Source organism: Diorhabda sublineata, chromosome 3 (assembly GCF_026230105.1).
Source record: "Diorhabda sublineata isolate icDioSubl1.1 chromosome 3, icDioSubl1.1, whole genome shotgun sequence".
Taxonomy (NCBI): domain Eukaryota; kingdom Metazoa; phylum Arthropoda; class Insecta; order Coleoptera; family Chrysomelidae; genus Diorhabda; species Diorhabda sublineata.
This window is the reverse complement of record NC_079476.1, coordinates 33,177,331-33,198,135: the sequence shown is the minus strand read 5'-3', so window position 1 is coordinate 33,198,135 and position 20,805 is coordinate 33,177,331. Positions and strand designations below refer to the sequence as shown.

Genomic DNA, 20,805 nt, shown 5'->3' with positions numbered 1-20,805 from the left:
AAAACGGAATAATTTTATTATAAACATGATTTTGGTTAAACCATATTTTTCACTATAAATAAACTAACTTTGATTATGATCTATAAATTTATTATTCTTATAGAAAATAGGATATAAAAAAGTAATCAGTGTTTATCTATTATAATAAATTTGTAACGGATCTGAGATTGTATATTATTAAATAGCAAAAACTCAACAAAATATACAATAATAACCTAACTACATTAGATATGTGTTTAAGATAAGATTGGAATTGAAATAGAATTAGCATTTTCTTCTACTGTATCATGATATTACAACTAATAATTGTTAAATTATATGCATATATTTTCTTACTGTCTTGTGAAAAGAATATAAACTCAACTTATCATCATCAAATCGAAGAATTTATGGAATAAAAAGGATTTAATTGCGTAATAATGTGGCATTTGATTTGTTTGATAATTTACAGTAATTTTGTGAACTAACAACACTCGTGGCGAAAAAACTGATTGGGTAATTTTTTGGCAAAGAAAAAATATCAAATGTAAAGGAATGTTAAACGATAAAAAGGGTTATAATTAACGGAAAAGAAAATACAAGCTCAAATCCATCGAAGTAATAATTTATTGGAAAATTAACATATCTATATTTAGTGTTTCCTCCCCTGGCCCTAATAGAAGCCTAAAATCGCTTTTTCATGGAACAAATAAGTTTCTTTACTCGATCTTTTTTTCGATTTTATCCCATTCTGCAATGAGCGCCGTTTTGAGATCCGATTTCGTGGCTGGTGTACGATTTCCAGCCCGAACTTTTCTCTTGAGTTTATCTCATGAATACTCGATAGGATTTAAGTCCGGGTTATGCGCTAGCCAATCCAAAGCGGCAATATCGACCTCCTGTAAGTACTGCCGTACGGAACCTGCCATATATGAACAAGCATTTTCCTACATTACGATGAAGTTTTCACTCATTTATCCCCCCGCTCCAACGCCAGTTTCAATAAAAACCAACTCGGCTTTTGCTTCCATTGAAATGACCACTAAAACCATCTAAAAACCTCCTCGAAAAGCAATACTGTACGTATCCTACTACAGATCTTCTGTAGACTCGTCCTTTTCTATCGCTGCCATGCAGGCATACTCTGTTTCCTCTGGCAGATTCTAATCAGGCTGCTAGGTGGGCTGGGGCTAATTTGGGGCCAGTAACTAGTTTTGTTTTGTCAAGCCACTTACAGCCAATCTGAGCTCATGTATGACTTGAACACCAGCCCAATGTACTGACAATAAATCGGCCATCTTTCTCGGGTTTGCACCTTTTTATTCCGAAGCTGCGTCTTCGATAAAAAAGTTCCCAGTTTTTTGGTTAAGTCGGAAAACAGTTTTATCACTGGTTGTGTCCGTGTTAAGATAGAATTTTTTGTTAACGGAGATCAGATGGCTAACTGGTAATGGTGGGTCAGATAGATAACCTTTTATAAGTATCAGTTACACCTAATTAGCAATATTTTAAACAATCATAAAAAGGGTGGTTACCGATCGTAGCATATTGTTGGAATGTGAGAACAAGATACATTACAATATTTTAAATCATGTTGAAGCTAATACCATTAGCTTTAAGATTTTACAAAGGTCGTCTAACTCAATTTTTTGGCTCACAAGTGTATAAACATTCAACAGATAATACAGAGTAATACGACAGTTAAAGCACTGTAAAACATCGCAATGGACCGAACGCTTTGTCTCTAAGGTAAGGGGTTGTAACCATACTAATTAATAAATTTGAGATACGATTTTGTACATCTTTATTACCTGTTACCGGCCAATCGAACCATGATCCAGGTTTCTTAACTAACTTAACTAACCTAACTCAATTTTTATTTTTTATTCTCAGGTGTATTAAAGGATTATTACCGCTTTAGTTTTTTAACTGTTGAAGGGAAAGTTTGATTTTTATACAGTGACTGTTCGTGTAGATTATTTTTTTTATACAATGCCACGTGGAATTCAACTAACGGAATTAGAGCAGCTAGAACTGTGGACTTGAGAAGAGGTGAGTTGACCTAAATACAATATGAAGCTAATAACTCATAGACTGCATACAGCAACTTTTATTTATATATTGTTGCTCAGTCTGGATGTATTTTACCTTTGAACATTCTCCAAAATTGAAGATTTATCTATATATATAATAAAACTAAGTCGATAAAATGTGCGTGCCGATAAAACTTAAAAAGGAGTCCCGACACGATAAAGGGACTTATGTGGTGTGATAGCCCTTTATCCCTCCTCGAACAAGAAAGTTCCCGTTTTAATCTAAAGGGCATGTTTTTAAAGATATAAGGGACTTTCCGACCCTTCAACTTGGAAATTAAGTCCAGTGGCGCCATCTGTTATCGAATGACGAGATCTTCAATGAAACACTCATTCGCTTAGAAGATAAATGTTTAGCAATAAATAATCAGGCCTTAGTAGAACTTGGAATGCCAGCACCACAAAGAAATGCTTTTAGTGTGCTAAACTACGAAATTATGAAGGAAAAAAGTTACAACATCAATGAAGTACTTGAATACATTGCTCACAACAAACCACTTCTCAATGACAATGAAAAAAATGTTTACGACGTTATAATGAGCCGGATAAATAACAATATTGGTGGAATTATTTACTTGGACGCACCAGGAGGCACTGGTAAAACGTTTCTCATAAATCTAATACTGGCGGAAATACGTGCTAAAAAACTCATCGCACTGGCACTAGCATCATCTGGCATTGCAGCCACACTTATGGAAGGAGGATGAACTGCCCATTCTGCCTTACAACTACCATTGAATATAGCCGAACAACAATTCCCGGTATGTAAAATTTCAGGAAAATCTGGACGTGGTCAAATTTTAAAACAAGCTAAAATTATCATCTGGGATGAATGCACCATGGCCCATAAAAAATTTATAGAAGCCATGGACAGAACATTACAAGAATTGCGAAAAAACTCTGAAATATTCCCAAGTCAACATCAGCAGACGAGATCAATGCATGCTTGAAAAAATCACATCTCTGGCCACAAGTACAAATACTGCAATTAACAAAAAACATGAGAGTTGAATTATCAAGAGATGAAACAACAGCACAATTTGCTAAAATACTTTTACAAATCGGCGAAGGTACATATCCTACTGACCAAACGACCGGCCTCATTGAACTTAATAGTGATTTCTGTAATATAGCCACTACTGAAGACGAACTAATCGACAAAATTTATCCAAATATTATTCAGAACTATACTAATGCAGAGTGGATATTTCAAAGAGCAATTTTGGCCACTAAAAATAATATTGTTGACGATATCAATTTTAATATTCTAAAGAAAATACCTGGTGAAGAGAAAATATATAAATCGATCGACACGATGGTATCCATTGAAGAAAGTGTCAACTTCCCCACTGAATTTCTAAACTCTTTACAAGTACCAGGAATGCCATTACACTGCCTTCGTCTGAAAATTGGAACTCCAATCATACTACTCAGAAATCTCAACTCCCCAAAATTATGTAATGGAACTAGAATGATCGTAAAACAGCTATCGAATAATATCATTGAAGCTGAACTTATTTCTGGAAAGACCAAAGGACAGACAGTATTTATACCTAGAATACCTCTGATCTCTTCGGAATTGCCATTTCAATTTAAAAGACTGCAGTTTCCAATAAAAATAGCCTTTAGTTTTACAATTAACAAAGCGCAAGGACAAACTTTAAAATATTGTGGCATTAACCTCAAAGAATCCTGCTTCTCTCACGGTCAGCTATATGTAGCTTGCTCAAGAGTAGGAAATCCAAAAAATTTATGTATATATACTTCGGACAATAAAATGAAAAATGTTGTTTATAAACAAGTATTGTAAATAATGAGAAAACGTTTTCAATAACCTTTTTTTTTACTTTTTACGTCATAGTTTATTTTTTTATTTCGACTCTACCACGTCATCTCATATCAACTCCCGGCGAAGCCGGGTTTTTTAGCTAGTATTTATATAAAAAGTGACAATAATTTTGGTTTAAAAATTTTAAAGAAAAGTACGGGCTTGTGGCAACACTGTTTGTCAAACTGAAGTATATACAATTGGAAACAAATACATTTGTGGTTTTAAGCATTTTGAATTCACAGTTTTAAGTACAGAATTACGGTACAAATAAATATGTGATTTTTACTTGTTTATAAATGGAAAGAATCGAGATTAACACAGATTACGACAGTAACAGTAGCTCCAGCACAATAATTGACGAAGCTAACAGTTCAATTGTCAATGTTAATTTTAGAGGCTCATTTAATGGGGTTAGTAAGAACATTTATGATTTAAGCGAATTTGAAGAGACTTCAGAAATTTGTGAAAAATCCTATATAAACAATGAAACTTGTAGTGAACTTTTAAAAGGACTCTCTCAAAAATATTCTCCTGTTGCAACCTCTATTTCATCTCAAGCAAATTCAAATCCAATTATAGTTTTATCTGATTCTTCTTCAAACGAGGGTACATATAGCGAAGATATTTTAAATGGAAATGAAATATTTGAAAATCAACAAAATAACTTCATGTCCGATGATAATAACGATGAATTACAAAATAAATCTTATTCAAAAACCCAAAGATTGGTCAACAAATGCATTGCTCAAGAAAAAGATATAAAAACTGACAATGGGATTAATAAAATTAAAAATGGGTATGTAATAATCACTATTTATGCATGCTAAAGTTTTCAGTTATATTTTTTTTAACTTCTGTAATACCATAAGAAAACTTGACTCTTCATCTATAAACTATCTCAAAACTTCTGTATAAATGCAAATTAGAATAGTTTTACTATTTTCCTTAATTTTTAGGGTTATATATTTCTAATCCCTGATTTATTTGTGAATTAGTGAATTGAAATATATAGTGTGTTTAAAAAGTAAGGTAATTGTACAGGCCCCATTCTTTGATAATCTATTCAGTGGTGGATTCACCAGCAGGCTGAAACCTAGAGGGTGGATTTCAAGGGGTGACAAATGCTTTTTCAAATTTTTTTATTGTTCACACTGAGACAAGTTTAGAAATTATCACAGAAATATGTTATTCAATAAAAATTTTAATATAGTATTATATGCTTTATGAAATATACCATTATGATTATGAATATAGCAGCAACAATCTGTTTATAATTGAAATTTCGGTACTTTCAACACTTATTCACACCATCCAATCATCTTCAAATATTCATGGTCTAATCATTAAATTCATTAAAAAATTTTTTTAGTTATTTGTAAAAAGTGATTCACATTAATTAATTTTTTTATTTTAAATATTAAACTGGAGAATTCCCGTCGCCCTAGAGAGGGCAAAAGGAAAAATGAGAAGAAAAAGGACTAGAGTATAATTAAGGATCTTACACAAAATCTTAGTTCTCAAATTATAAATTTTTAATTTTATTGAAAAAAAAATAAAATATAAATAATTTAGATCTATAGAATTTTAGAGGTCAGTAGAGTTGACAAAATATGAACAGCCTGTAGCGGCTTATCTGTAAATCCGCCACTGACCACCTATTAATTTATTTACACTGAAAACTGCTTTTGTTTATTTAAAAGTTATGCAGACATGAAATAATTCAATGAGACCTGTTTGTCCAAATTTATTTCTCTAAATCACAGTTTTAATTGGGTTCGGATTTGGAAACCTATTATTAAAAAGCTCCGATTGTAATTACATTGAGCTCTCATCATTTACATAGTTATTCTTCCCTATATAAATACTACAAAATATTTTCTATTATTCTTATGAAATGCAAATTCAGATTTGTATCCCATGTTATAGTCTCAAAAGAACTATAAACTACAATGAGAATGATATTGAAGAAGATGTAAGAAGAAAGGGTGACAAAAAGAAGCAGAAAGATCAAAAATTGTCTAAAGAAAAACAAAGAGACATTAAAAAATCAAGTAATCCTGAAAAATTACTAGAAGTAAGTGTTTACAAATAACCTCTTAGTAGATGTTTTTAAAAACTATATTGTTTTAGGATATTATAGTTAATATAGATGAATCAACATTTAATAATGTTGAATATGGAAGTACCATTATACAACAATTGGAAAATTGTGGAGTTGCATACAGAAAACATTCTTCACTAATTGGTGTAATTTCATGGAGTAGAAAGATTTATTCAACTGATAATTCAGTAAGTTGATTAACCATGAAAAAGCTATTGCTATATATAGGCACAAGACTTGGAGTGACTCTACTGCTTTCCCCCTTTTATTTTTGTTCCATGACAGCTTCACACCAGTTCTCTATTACTAATCATTCTAGATCTTCCTTCAACCATCTTTGTTTTGTTTATATTTCAACACTCGCTGCCATAAAGCTTTGTTAGTTGTAAAACTATCTTGTAAATGTGTAACTTGGTGGTTTATGAAATATCTTTTGATCTTAATAGTTCTCCTAGGGTCCAAATATTTTGTCAGTCACTGTCAGGTATTCGAATTCCTGGACTTGATCAAATATATTATACTTCCTAGGTGCTGTCATCACTTTTAATTGATTGAAGATATTCATATTCTTTCCATATATTTGGTCTTTTGTTCATTTATGATTAGTCCATAATCTTCTGCTTTCTTTTTAAATGGTAGAAACATTTTCTCTTCTTACTTTTTCGTTCTACTTCTATTTATCTACCACATCATCTGTATCAGCGTCATTTATATTAAACATAGTATTTCCTTAAGTATTTTAAGTGTTACTAGCGCCTGAAACAAATTTTTCTACTTATTGGATTATACACTTACTTGGAATTCACAAAGAGGAGCTTCAGTTTTAATTGTTGTCATAGCTATTGTTCTTGATTATGTTTAAAATAAAAATTTGATCACTAGTTGAATTCCCCTTTTTGAAATCTTTCTGGTACTCACCCATTTGTTCAGCCAAGTATTTGCCCAATCTATTTCTTATGATTCTAGTTGGGTCTTTGTATATGACATCGAACAAAGTAATCCTCCTATAATTCATGTAATCTGGAACATCCCCTGTCCATCTTATGTACTGAGTAAATTATTGCCTTATCCCATTGGTTTGGCATCTGCTGTTCCCATGAATTACTAATCAAATTGTGGTTTTTAGTGTAATATTATTTTAGATACCTGAAGTTACTGAACAGAAAGAGACACATTATTTAATTATTTTATTGCCACACCAATTTGGTTCTCTTCTTCAGTTAATACTAAACATCAAAGAACATACTAATTTTCATCATCTAACTGTACTTATATATAGTCTGAATAAACCAACTTTTTCTCAAGAAGAAGAGATGATCCAATTGGATATTAATTTTCCAATTTTCTGGCAGTATGTTCCGACAAAAGAAGATTTAGCTTCCTTTGTATTTATGGCAACAAAGTCTGTAGCTCAAATTCCTTATAAGTAAGTTTAACTTTTTATAGTAAAAAAATTATTTTTACCTAATAAAAGTACTGACAATCATTCAAGTGAGGATTTTTATTATTTGAATATTATTTTTATACTGAAAACACTTTTACTACCACAATACTTGAAATTACACTATTTGATACCCGTTTTTATAACCAAGTTATGATCTTCAGGGATCAAAGGTAAAACTAATTTTTATTTTCATTCATGCTACACTCACTTGAATTTAATAGAATGAAAAAATTTTGCTTACTTACCTGAAATGCTCAATATCACAAAATTTTGTAAGATGTTATTTAAAACATGTTAATTTATATGGACTTCTGTCTCTCTTTTATCAAAAAATCACATTTCTAACGAACTGCCACATGGTAGTCGAATCATCTTAGGCCAAATTAGGAGAATATCTCTGAAAATCGACATACCCAGTATATTACCACGTAAAAACTTGTATTTTGGCAACCTAAAACTGTTCTCATAATTCAGATATAATTGGATGGTCGCAAATTTTAAAGTCAGGGGTGAAAGGTCACAAAAGTCGATTTTTTTCACATTTTTACAAATTTCTCGTTTTCTATGGGTTTTACGCTATTATAATATTGTAGAGAGTTTAATTCTCTACAACTTTTGTACTTAACATTTTTTTATACCTTGAACCGTTTTCTAGATAGGGTGCGTAGAGCGCGCAGTCAGATAATTATCTCAGGTCAACTTGTAGTCCCGATCAAAAACTCGTAATATTAAGGTTATAATTTATTGCTAAATGTATAAGTATCATTTTTTATTAACTTTTAGATTCAGAACTTGGGACTATCTAATTATATGTGAATTTTGAGAATAGTTTTAGGATGCCAAAATACAAGTTTTTACGTGGTTGATTTTCCGTCAACTCCCTATAATACTGGATGGACCTTTCGCTATCTTAAGAAAATATATCTATTACCTCTTTTTTCACTAAATGGTTAGATCTAAAAAGCTAATATTTCTCATAATTAATTTGCATTGTGCTAATTAGCGAACTTAAAGGTTGTAAATAATTCATCAGAATTAAATAGTTGGAGAAATTTGAAAGATTTCATATTATTCACTCCTATATGACCGAGAAAAAAAATCAATGTAATGATGATACACCTCGAAGAGAAATTTGTAAAGGTTTACTTTTATGTGAACCAAAATATGTCACCAAGGTAAATCGAACTAGTCCAAGTTAAAATTACATCCCACCATAAAATATAGTTTATCAAACAATTTTGGAGCTCAGAAACCTCCGACAATTCTTTACAAACAGTTCCAAAAATTCATACTTCATTACTACCTCTTTTCTTTTTTTTTAGAAAACAACAAGAAGAAAAATATAAGCTTCAAAGTGAATATTTTAACGATGCCAATAAAGATGTTGTTAAAGTTGATAGAAAAGGCAATGGATTAAGTCGACTTTGGTGTCAGATGTTAACAATGTTTCCTTTAGCTCGATTAGAAACAGCTGAAGCTATAATGGCTGAGTATCCTACTATGTCTTCATTTTTTCAGGTAAATATTGTTATCATATAAAGGTTTCCAAATTTTATATATTATATGGCCTTATCTCCTTATGGTGAATGATACAGAATTTCTTTACCATGTTGAAATACTATACTTAACATGGTTTAATTATATGATGCTGAGTAGATTATTTTGTTGTTTTTATTTTAGGCTTATAAAGACTGCGCGGATACAGGTGAAGTGCTTATTCAAAATTTACCTATTAGGAGAGCACTGGGTCCGACTGCAACTGTTAAAAAACTTGGCCCAGAACTCAGTCGCAAGTGTTACCGTCATTTTACCTCGGAAGAAAATATATTTTTATAACTGAATTTTTCAAAAAATATTTTATTCAAATACATCTTTATACAATTATAACGATTGGATTTTTTCTGTGAAAACCAGGTACAAATTCGACATTGCTTTAATTTAAAAAATTAATAAAAGTATTTGAAATAATGTTAAATCGAAACAATTGATAACTCAATTAATATTGTCTTATAATATATGCTCCTGCAATTGTTCTAGAATATTGTACAAACTTTCTTAACAGGCAACGGTAGATGGCGTGAGGCTGTCTACCCGTCATAATATTTATACTGTTTGCATTTAGTAATAGTGTAATTGAGAAGAACAACTTTAATTCCTTTTGTTTCTTATCACAAATTGACAACAAGGTAAGTGCCAATAAGAAACGGAGCAAATATAACTCTTGACCGGCCATGAACCAATTATGATTTCAAAGTAAATGAAATTGTTGAAAACACAAATTTATTAAAACCATTATTAAGGCAAATACAATTAGTTTGAGGAAATCGTAGTTTGTATTTGTTTTGTGGAGCTCTAATAACATTAGTCATATAACAGTTACCAAGCTCCACTGGAGTAAACTTTTCGAGTGAGAACTTTAGTATGAAATGATGTAGCTTGAAATACTTTTTAAAGAATAAATTTCAAATAATTAATTAGGATATATGTCAAATGAGTCCAATTTTTGCGAATCAGTCATTTGAGAAACACCTCATGTCCCTTTTGGGCCAAAATGAGTTAGACATATTAAATTGATGATGAAGTCTGGATAAATTTAAAATTTCAACTTTATAGTTTTATAACAAATAGTATGCAAAAAACTTTTTTGGTGTACTCAATGTACAAATTTTGACTTGAAAAAACCAAGGACAAAAAGTCAAAGTCTACATAACCTGACGTTGTTGGTAAACTTTATGACTGGTAACTTATCAATATAGATGACAATAAACTGAATTGAGAAACAAAGTTTGGAAAATGCATGAAAACAAAATATTTTTATATATGACAAAATATCTTTTAATCAGTATTTTTAGAAGCAATACATCATTCCATATATTGTCATACCATCGCAAAAATCAGCTTCAACCAGAATTTCGTAACAATTATTATTGCCTCCGAAGTAACTTTTTTATTTCACGGAAGTGAATTTCGAAGACCATTGTTCTTGTTAGTTAGAAAAGCGAAATATCTTCTTTAAAAGCAAATCCGACACTGAGAACTACGAATCGGAAAAATATCAAATCAATAGCCGTTTATATTTTTTTAAATATAAAGATAAAATTTTATTTTGGTGGAATTAGCTTACCAAATTATTGTAGGAACATAAAAAAATCACAAAAATATGTGATGTTGAATTATGGACCAGCCGGATTTGTTTTTGATTTCTGGAAAATTAATTTTTCGAATATAAACTGTTTCTCAATTGACCGATTCAAGTGGTGCTAGTTTTATGAAAGTAAATAAAACAAACAACAAATAAAAAATTTTTATTAGTTACAAAATTTTAATGAAATTAAATTTGGTATATAAAGTATCGAAAACAAAATGTACATTACTATTGAATTGTCTCACTATAATGGGAATAAATAATAAAAATGTAACCTAAATTTGTATTTCATTTATATTTATAGTTACATCTATTTCAAATTATGAAGATTTTGGTAGAATTAGCTTATAAAACCCTTGGAGAAACAAAAAAAAATCAATATATATAATATGAGGTTGAATTATGAATCAACGGGATATTTTTTTGATTTCCTGAAAATTAATTTTTTTGCATATAAATTGTTTCTCAATTGACCGATTCAACTGGTGCATTTTATAAAAATAAATAAAACAAACAACAAATCAAAAATTTTTATTAGTTACAATGTTTAATAAAATTAGATTCGGTAAAAGTATCGAAAAGAAAATGTAAATTGCTATTGAATTGTATCACTATAATGGGAATAAATAATAAAAATGTAACCTAAAATCGTATTTCAATTATATTTATAGTTACACCTCTTTAAAATTATGGAGATTATCTAGACTAACGTCGAACGCATAATTTATAAATGTCAATATTTTTTGCTTATAGTGAATTTCGCCATTCAATTTTCAAGTTTACAAATTACCGTTAGCAAATGAGAAAAAAAAGTATAATATGAAATAGTATAAGCGTATAGAAGTTCCTTAGTCGCGATAAGCTAACAAAAAATTTATATGTATACGAAAGCATTTTTTATAAAATAATCACAAACTGAGCCATTTTAACATTAGTTTAGCGGTTTTACAAAAAAAATAATATCATTTTTTTAAGTACGGTTAAAGTTCGATATTTACAAAACTTAATTGTTCCAGACTTAAATTATGTTAATTCCTTTCTTAATGTATACAATATAGAAGAACACATGTAACATATAAATAAAATTTCATTGTTGAAGTGTTAATGCCGCCTCTGCACATTAAGCTAGGGTTAATGAAACAATTTATTAAAAAACTCCATCAAATCTCAGCTTTTGGGTACTCGAAAAAGTTTTTTCCTACGCCCATATCTGTAAACGTCAAAAAGCGCAAACTCAACATTCTTTGTAAATGACATTTAACAATAACATGCACGTAATGAGATCTCATAACATACACGTGCGTTTTGAGAAGAAAACTTAAACTTCTTGGTTTAATTAAATTACAAATTTTTATTTACGTAAGACTTTATTTGGTCTATTTACACAAATTTAGTCAATTAAAAAACATAAAAACTTTTAGCATTAGCGAGATATATTTAGGATTGAAAGAGTGATGCCCCTAAATGTAGGCAGCACATTATGCAATTTCTTTCAAAATAGGACACGTTTTCTTAAGTAGCATGTTTTTTACATAATGGAAAAAAATGAACGGGCGTAGAAAAAGTATAGTACGTTACACAAGTTATAATCCCATAACGCACTCATGAAATTTATGCACTCGCCTCTGCGCGGCTTCGTGCATAAAATTTTTCACTTCGTGAGTAATGGGTTACTTACAACTCTTGTTATGTAATATACTATTTCCTAAGGTATCAGAAGCAAAGGTTAAAGCTGGGGGTTTTCTTGGTCCGCAAATTGGACAAATTGAAGAATTTCCAAAGTTACTGAATCGTATTCAAAAAACCAGTTGGAACAGTTTTTAAGTAGTCATTTCTGGATTTTTAAGAAACAAAAAAGCTGAAAACTATGAAAAGTTAGTTGAAGATATGCTAAAAAATGTTAATGCCATGAGTTACTGGATGTCATTGAATGTTCATATGCTCCATACCCATTACGATAAATTTAAAAATATATATGGGAGCGTATTCAGAAGAGCAAGGAGAATGTTTTCATCAGAAAATTATGAACTTCGAAAAGCGTTATCAAGGCAAATACAATGAAAACATGATGGGAGACTATATATGGAGTTTATTGAGAGAAAGTACTTATAAACATAAAAGAAAAAGTGAACGTGTACACTTTTGAAGTATTTTTTACTTTTTATATTTATTTGTATGGGTCTATCTTTAATTAAACATTAAAACCACAAATTTTTAAAAATATGGTTTAGTTGGTCTTCTAAATACAAAAGCAAACTATTCTATTTCATATATATTTTTTTTCGTGTAATTACGACCTAAACTATCGAAATTTACATTAGCATCAAAGTAAAATTTTGTGTTGACACGTGTTATGGTTTAAAATACAACCAAAGGAGGAGTGGATACTATCGACAAATTATGCTCCGGTTACTCGGAGAAAAGACTAACAAGATGGCCGAACGTAACTGGGATCAACATGCGGATGTTGTTTACTTCAAGATTGCCAGCAGAAGCTCCTGATTGAACAGAGATTTGATGAAAGAACAGTTGTATACAATGTCAGGCTTAAAAAGCCTTCCCATAGATGTGGAAGCTTTTCTAAGGATCGTTATCAGAAAAGAGCTGTTGAAGACGTTGAAAAGTCTTGTATATCTTCAGATGCAGTGACAATTAAACAATACAAAACTGCGTGAAAAGAATTCAGTATTTTTTTATTGGAAACATTCCAAAAAAATATGATTTTTTTTTAAATAAATTAATTACATTTTTTTGTTAATTTATATTTTTTTCGTCTATAAATAAACAATCTTTTTAATAATAGCAAGTAGAATCATCATTAAGAGTGAATTGGGAAATGAACAAGAGTTTTACACTGTCCAGAATACTGCTAGCGTATGGTCGTGATACAAAAGCCTGGGAAAAAAATAGTTTCACCAAACAAATTAGGGTTGTGAAACTTTTTGTCTTTCAGTCATTTTCTATTCTAATATTGAAAGGTAACAAATAGTTTTTGGATAATTTAAATCTAGATCAATAAACAATCATGACACTTTTAAAGATATTTTGTATAAAAATATTTTTTTAATAAACTCAATTATTTTTTTTTGTAGGAAAAAGATGAACAAAAAATATTAAGCAAATTTATATGTTACATGGAGTATCCCTCCAAGAAATAAACAATCAATTTATGTTACCATTTAATGATATATATTTAAAATTTAGGTTAATTCGAGTAGGGACACTCTATGCATCTTTCCAACAAAATATTTTTTTATACTTGAATAGGCGTTTTAGATATTTGAATAATTAGACTATTTTCATATTCTTATTAGTATTTCATCGAAGTGGAGTCAAAGATAAAGAACTCATGCTACCTAACGATGTATTCGGTACTGACATATTTAATTTTTCCAATTCGTCATCGACTTGATTATTTCTTAATTCTTGTGTTGTATAAAGAAATTTATTCCATTCATCGTGCCTCGGATGTGCGAAAGTCTAAAAAAAAAACGAATAAACAAAAATAATCGCAAAATTTTAAGATTACGTAAGATGTAGAGTTTAATGATTATATGGACTAAAGAAATACAAGAATGGAAGTAAATACCTGTAAAATCAATCTAAAATTCATAACAAGATCAAATTACAAATGAGGTAAGAAGCAAAGGTGAGACACAAAAAAGAGTAACGGCGTCAAGAAACTAAATTGACAGAGGATGAGAAGATTAAGGTAATACTAGCAAATAGGGAGAATAAATCAATGAAAAAGTAGTAAACATTAAACAAGACCATACTGAAACAAAGAAATATTGACATGGAGGTGAAGATAAAGATCCATATTAGAAAGACGATGCCACTAGTGGTATAAGTTTAATATTGAGAGAGGACAAAGCCAGGATCAACACAGTTAATATGAAGCAACTAAGAAGAACAGCAGTAAAACGAAGTAAGATAAATGGAGGTATGAAGACATAAGACAATAATAAGAGCCACAAAGAGAAAGCAATTGGTTGGTGACATATCTCTAGAATGGAAACAGTGAGATTAACAAGAAAAGTAATGGAAGCAGGAAGTACTATCAAGAGTTGAGAAAAAGTGATTAGACTAAAAAAAGAAGATATAAGATAGAAAGTAACAGCACTAATTGAAATGATAAGATCAGCAGCAGCTTGGAAAAAATGGAAACACTGGGTACAAGAGGAACGGGAATATTCTTCAAACACCTAAACAGGTAAAATGGAGATTAGTATAAGAAAAGCAATGCCAATAGTAATATATGCAAGTTTGAAATTGCAAAAGAAGATCGAAGCAAAGATTAACACAGTTGAAATGAAGCAACTAAGAAGAGCAGCAGTAAAACGAGGTAAGATAAATGGAGGCATGAGGACATAAGACAGTAATAAGGACCAAAAAGAAAAAAAAAATTAATTGTTATGGACATATTCTCAGAATGGAAACTGTGAGATTAACAAGTAATAGAGACAGGAAGTACTATCAAAAACCTAAAGATCAGAAGGAGATGGGAAAAATTGGAAACTTAGGTTACAAGAAGGTTCCACTTACAAATTATTTCATTTTTCTTTGAGTCTAAAGTATAAAATTACCTCTGCTACATCAAAGACCCATATCTTCCCTTGATTATCACCAACTGTAACCTGCAATCCGTTTGGTGTCCAAGATATTTTATTTAAGGCCGGATTTCCTTCTACATTTATACTAGCTGCTGGCACTTCTGTATCTTGATTTAAATTCCACAAATCTAATCGGCCACTTCCGTCAACGGCAGCGAATAAAGCCGGATGCGTCGGGGACCATTTTACATCGAGAACATAATCTCCATTATCTTCAAACGAATAGATTGGTTTAGAATCCTGAAATTAGAAAAAAAAGCCATATAACAAAAGATAAGAAAAAACTTAAAACTATATCCGCGTTTTGTATTTAATCTGTTGATTTCCTATTTTGTTTCATCTAATAGTTTTGAATTTGAAATTGTTCAAATGAAAATGATTGATTTAGTCGACAGATGACTAACTGCATATTGAGTTTTGAATTTAATTATAATTATTACAAGTATCTGATTATCAAATGGACATTCACAAATTGTGATTAAGATAAATAAAAATGTGGAAAACGTCTGAGCAGTATTCCAAGAACAAGTATACTTGAATTGACTTTAAACTGAATATTTTAACAGATGTAATTTATATGATTAATAAAGTAGAATTTGAACCATTCACAATTTCTATGTTTCATCCTTCGATTGGTATATCGACCAGGCTTGAAAGACTCAAGCAATCAAGTACCAAAAATAATTAATAGAAAATTTAGTTTCATTTTCTGCTATATAAATGCTAAAACCAATAAAAATAAAATAATTAAATTTTCTAAATAATTAACTATAAAAGTATTAACCTTAAGGCTCCAAAGTTTAATTGTCCAATCTATTGATGATGTAAGGAACATGTGAGAAAAGTCGATACCTCCTTGAACACCATTTACACTAATTCCAGTAACAGGTCCTTGATGACCATCGTATGTGTCGGTGATACCGGCTTTATTCCCATGTCGGTATGCAGAATATGCCGAACCCTCTTCACTTCCCACCTAAAAACATATCTATTGTATTTATCTAGTTTTTCATGAAATTATAATTTCTTTATACAATCAAATTAAGATATAGGGAGATATCCCCTCCGCTTAAATCATTTATACTTACCACAAAATTGTTAACGTCCGAATGGGGAAAGTCTAGACAAGTAACTGCAACTGGTTTAGATTGCATTCGATGGAGTTCTAGAATTTCTTGAGGTTGGCCGAGCATATCGAGAGACCACGAACAAAGTCGACCATCAGTAGAAATGCTTATAAGATTATGTGCGTTTTGGGTGCCAACAACGTTCATGCAATATACAGGATGCTAAATAATTATAAATAAATAAATAAGACTATATTAAAATTTAGTTAATGATGACTTACAGTATGTGCTGACGCCGATAATGGCGTTCTTTGTATGGGTGTCCTTTTTTGCACTCTATTGTCCCACAACACTATTTGTCCGGAATAAGTTCCACCTAATATCAAATTGGGATGAAATCTAGCGAAAGTGGCTGATAGAACAGCACTTTGACAGTGAAAAACGTACTCTGGTGTAGTTTTCTTAAATTTAGTATTCCAAATAAGAACTACGCCATCCGGATCGTTCGGAGACTCTTCGTTATTATTATAAGCTGCCAGGAGAAGTTCGGGATATTGAGGTGACCAATCCAGTGAGGTAACAGTACGGTTACGTGACCATCGTTCGTCGAAGAAATTTCGATGGAATGAAATACGTTGATGTGATTTTTCGTCCCTATCAATTAAAAACGAGTCTATTATATAACAAAATATATGGTGACATTCATATAAAATTCAAACACATTTTAAAAAAATGACACAAATTAGAATATCATAGAATAATTAGGAAAATAGTTTATGAAGTGAATATAGTAATTTATACTGAATCATTTTTGAGTCATGTATCCTTTAATATAGTGATCAAGTTTACTAAAATGGAATAGTTGCAATGAAAATGAACTGACCGACACACAGATGGCGCTGCCATTGTCAAATCCATATGGAGTACTAACTTTCAAAAGATTATGTGCAAAATTTCATGACATTTGGATTAGATAGTGACAGTCATTTAAGTGAAGCTACTTTTGTTATTTTCAAAGCAATTTCGTGTGTTGATTTATCATTGCTTCTGGATGAAAAAAATATACTGTACATGCTCAGCAAAGGCTTCAAAAATGTTATCCTGGACTCCGCTCCATCGAAAAGAACCATTATGATGGTGAACGTTCTTGTCGTCCAATCAAGCTGGTTACTTCAGAAAATACAAAAAAAAAGGCAAAAATTTTTTTATCTAATCGTTATTACACCGTTTTGTCATTGAAAAACACGCTTTTGAAAATAAATTTGGATGAGATTGAATGATTTCTGCCGCAGCTTGAATTCTAACTATTAGATCTGGTTTAGATTCGATTATTGTTTCGTACACTAAGGACTTCAAATAGCCCCATGTGACAAAAATCGATAGGATTTAAGTCAGTTGATCTTGGAGGTCAACAATTGGGCCACCACGACCAATCCATTTATCTCTAAATCGTCTGTTTAAGTAATTTCTTGCCGCTGAAGTAAAATGAACAGATTTTCCCTTCGTATTGAAACCACAAGTGTTGTCTTATATTTATAAGGTACATTCCCCAATAATTCATTCAACATTTATTCCAGAAAGTGCGTATAAATTGCTCCATTCAATTTATTTGGTACAATGTAAGGCCCGATTATGCAATATCCGACCATACCCACCCACATATTTACCGAATATTTATGCTGAAATCCTCTTTCACGAACAAAGTGCGGATTTTCTTCATCCCAAACGTGACCATTTCTAGAGTTGAAAATTCCTTCCCTACTAAATCTAGCCTCGTCGGTATACAACACATATTTTGGAAAAATTTCGATTTTTACGACAATTTTGTAAATACCAGTTTGAAAATTCCATACGCACCTAAAAAGTTCTAGGTTCTAATGCTTGAACACTGGCCAATTAGTATGGATGTAATATTAAAACCTTCCATACAGTAGAATGGTCCACTCTTAAAGCGCGACCTAATGTTCGAGTACTTAAAGGCCTTTCAAAAATATTATTTAATATTCATTTGTTTTGAACTACTAACGCTTAATCATTATTCGAAATTAAATGAATAATTAATTAATTTGTCACGCATCACTGGTTAAATTTTTCCAAGTTTTGTTTATGTCAAAATATTATTTTATTCAGGAGCATATTGGTCACCAAATTTGAAAAAAAACCAGGCCCTTTAAGGGCTCGTATTCCTATATCAAAATGAATCATTTATTTAGATCTCTCTGTGGTAGAACGTTGTCGGCCGAATATAGAGATACCCTGTATATATAATTACCTGAGAATTCATAAACAGTTGTGTCGCGAGATTGCGGGCTCACTCACAAGTAAACAACGAAGCAAAGTGAAGAAAAGGATGTAATAACGTTAAAGATAGAAAAAAATTGTATCTACATTGTCGAATCTTGAATTTTTCATAATTATCTAGTCGTCGTTGGATCTCAAATCGAACTTCGGACATTAATTTTACACATTAGCTCTTGATTAAGAACATTGAATTATTAATCAAATTGTACTCCAAATACGTAGGGTGTTTCTTAATTATGATGGGCCTATAAAGTGGTTGTGTTTCATTTTTTTTAAATTTATGTAAAGATAGAAATTTTGTAAATAGGGTTGAAATAACACTTCACCTAATTTATTATAATTTTATAATTTTTTTGTCCGAATCTTGGCACTAGGAAACAGTTTTAAGGATAAGGAATGACAAGCATTTCATGAAATTACATCTCGTAGGGGTTGCTAATTTCATATTATTATAATGCCATAGTTTTGAAAAATTACTAATAGTTAGATCTTTGCCATTGCAAAGTATTTATAAAATTTTACATTTACTAAAATAAAATAAAATCAACTCAATTTTTACACCACTATAAGTGATGTGGTTTAAAAGGAGTTGGATGAGAAAATAATTTTATGAGGGCAATCAGCTTCTGAATGTCGTCGTACGAGTTTAGAAGCATTTTGCTGATTTAAAAGAAAACTTACAGTCCTTCCTCTCCTAAGCTACCAGTATAATCCATATAAATATCCACACTTTCGCACAGAGCTCTCTCCATAATTCGTCCTGTTCTATCGATGAAATGTTGGAATTCTTCGGAGAGTATAATCATCTGTTTTTCCTCTTCACTCAATTCTCGAACTGCGAAAGCAACCAGAGATTTTTGTTACCACATAAGCCATTAAAATACAAAAGTAAACAGAGCACTTAAAATAGTAAAAAATTCAATTCTAACTAGAGATGAGATGGAACAGCTCTAAACTGACAATGCGAACAAAAAGAATTATACGTTAAACATGAGCCTGAAATAATGAAAAATTAGAAATCGGCTGGTCCAGATAGAATACCAAGCGAGTTACTTAAATTAGTCAACGAAGAAAACATAGAAATTCAAGTGGAATTGTTTGATTCAATCTAAGATACTGGGATACCTCACAAGAAATGTCTATCCGAATATCCGATTGAATATTACAAAGCAGTTCTCGAAATGAACATCTTATACATTGTTTTGAAACTCAAACTCTGGATGGACAATATGTAAGATTTATTTTAAGACTGTATTAAAATCAATGTTTTACAATAAAAATTGGGCAGGAAAAATGTTTTTATGTAAGGAAGCAAATTATGTTGGTACTGTATATTCAATACTATAGGAGTGGCCGCACTGGCGGTAAATAATTCGCGCGGAAAAAAATCTGTGACTTGATACAAATTGAACGCGATGCGGTGAGGAATCATTTCCGCGCGAATGTTTTGTACAGTATAAATTTGTATGAGACTGGCCGCACAGCGAAATAATATTCTCGCGTTTTGCTCATGAATCGTGCTCTGACCAGATGTCACGTGCTTCGTCTCCCGCCTGATCGTCAAGCGAGCAGGAAATACCAGAAGTTGACGACATTGATGTAGAGCAGAGATGTCAAACTCAATTTTGCAGAGGGCCATATATTAAATTTTGAATTCATAGGTGGGCCAGATTAAAGAAAAATGAACTGAATTATTATAACATTTTACTTATTAAGATTACTTACTTATAAACATCTATATATTTGAAAGTACGAATATTTAAAACATCCGTAGATGAATCGAATGAATCTCTAAAAAACATGATTTTTCTTTCTGTGACACATTGCGATCGCGGGGCATTGATACGGCCCAGGAGTCGTATTCTTTGACATTACTGATTTAGAGCAATTGACCACGCTAATGCACAGGAGATCTCCTTTATGGGACAAGTTTAATCCAAAGTATTACGATAGAATATTGAAGGCGAGATTGTGGGAGGAAATATATCAACAAATATATTTTTCTTGGGAAAATTGGTCGTTGTAAATTATCGAATGATGTAGTACTCATTCTGTAACATCTGAAAAACTTTTTACTGTGTTTTCGTAGCTCTTGATATTTTATGTAAAAGAATCCTTTCATGAGTCTCAAGGCCGTAAATGGATGAATCCAAGGTTCATGAAACCTTTTGCTACGTCTGTTACGTCGGCGTCGCAGATCGGGTAAATCAAAATTTTTCTGTTATCCTTTT

At 31.1% G+C, this 20,805-nt stretch overlaps 2 protein-coding genes across 16 annotated transcripts in view; one reads left to right on the top strand and one right to left on the bottom strand.

Annotated features, from left to right (window-relative positions):
* Positions 1-4,032: 4,032 nt before the first annotated feature.
* Positions 4,033-11,241, top strand: LOC130442135 (uncharacterized). Its single transcript, XM_056776213.1, has 6 exons — positions 4,033-4,699; positions 5,830-5,977; positions 6,034-6,192; positions 7,147-7,430; positions 8,771-8,966; positions 9,129-11,241. The coding sequence occupies exons 1-6, from the start codon at positions 4,200-4,202 to the stop codon at positions 9,282-9,284; spliced, it is 1,443 nt and encodes a 480-aa protein (XP_056632191.1). The 5' UTR covers positions 4,033-4,199; the 3' UTR covers positions 9,285-11,241.
* LOC130442133 (cytoplasmic dynein 1 intermediate chain) overlaps positions 11,109-20,805 on the bottom strand; it is a 56,269-nt gene continuing 46,572 nt past the window's right edge. For all 15 annotated transcript variants that reach the window (XM_056776207.1, XM_056776210.1, XM_056776197.1 and 12 more), the window contains 6 exons: positions 19,256-19,409; positions 16,555-16,927; positions 16,295-16,495; positions 15,991-16,182; positions 15,180-15,446; positions 11,109-14,073 (listed from right to left, as the gene is read on the bottom strand). In XM_056776207.1, coding sequence (XP_056632185.1) covers positions 13,912-14,073; positions 15,180-15,446; positions 15,991-16,182; positions 16,295-16,495; positions 16,555-16,927; positions 19,256-19,409 — 1,349 coding nt within the window. In that variant the 3' untranslated portion in view covers positions 11,109-13,911. The remainder of the gene's footprint in view (positions 14,074-15,179; positions 15,447-15,990; positions 16,183-16,294; positions 16,496-16,554; positions 16,928-19,255; positions 19,410-20,805) is intronic.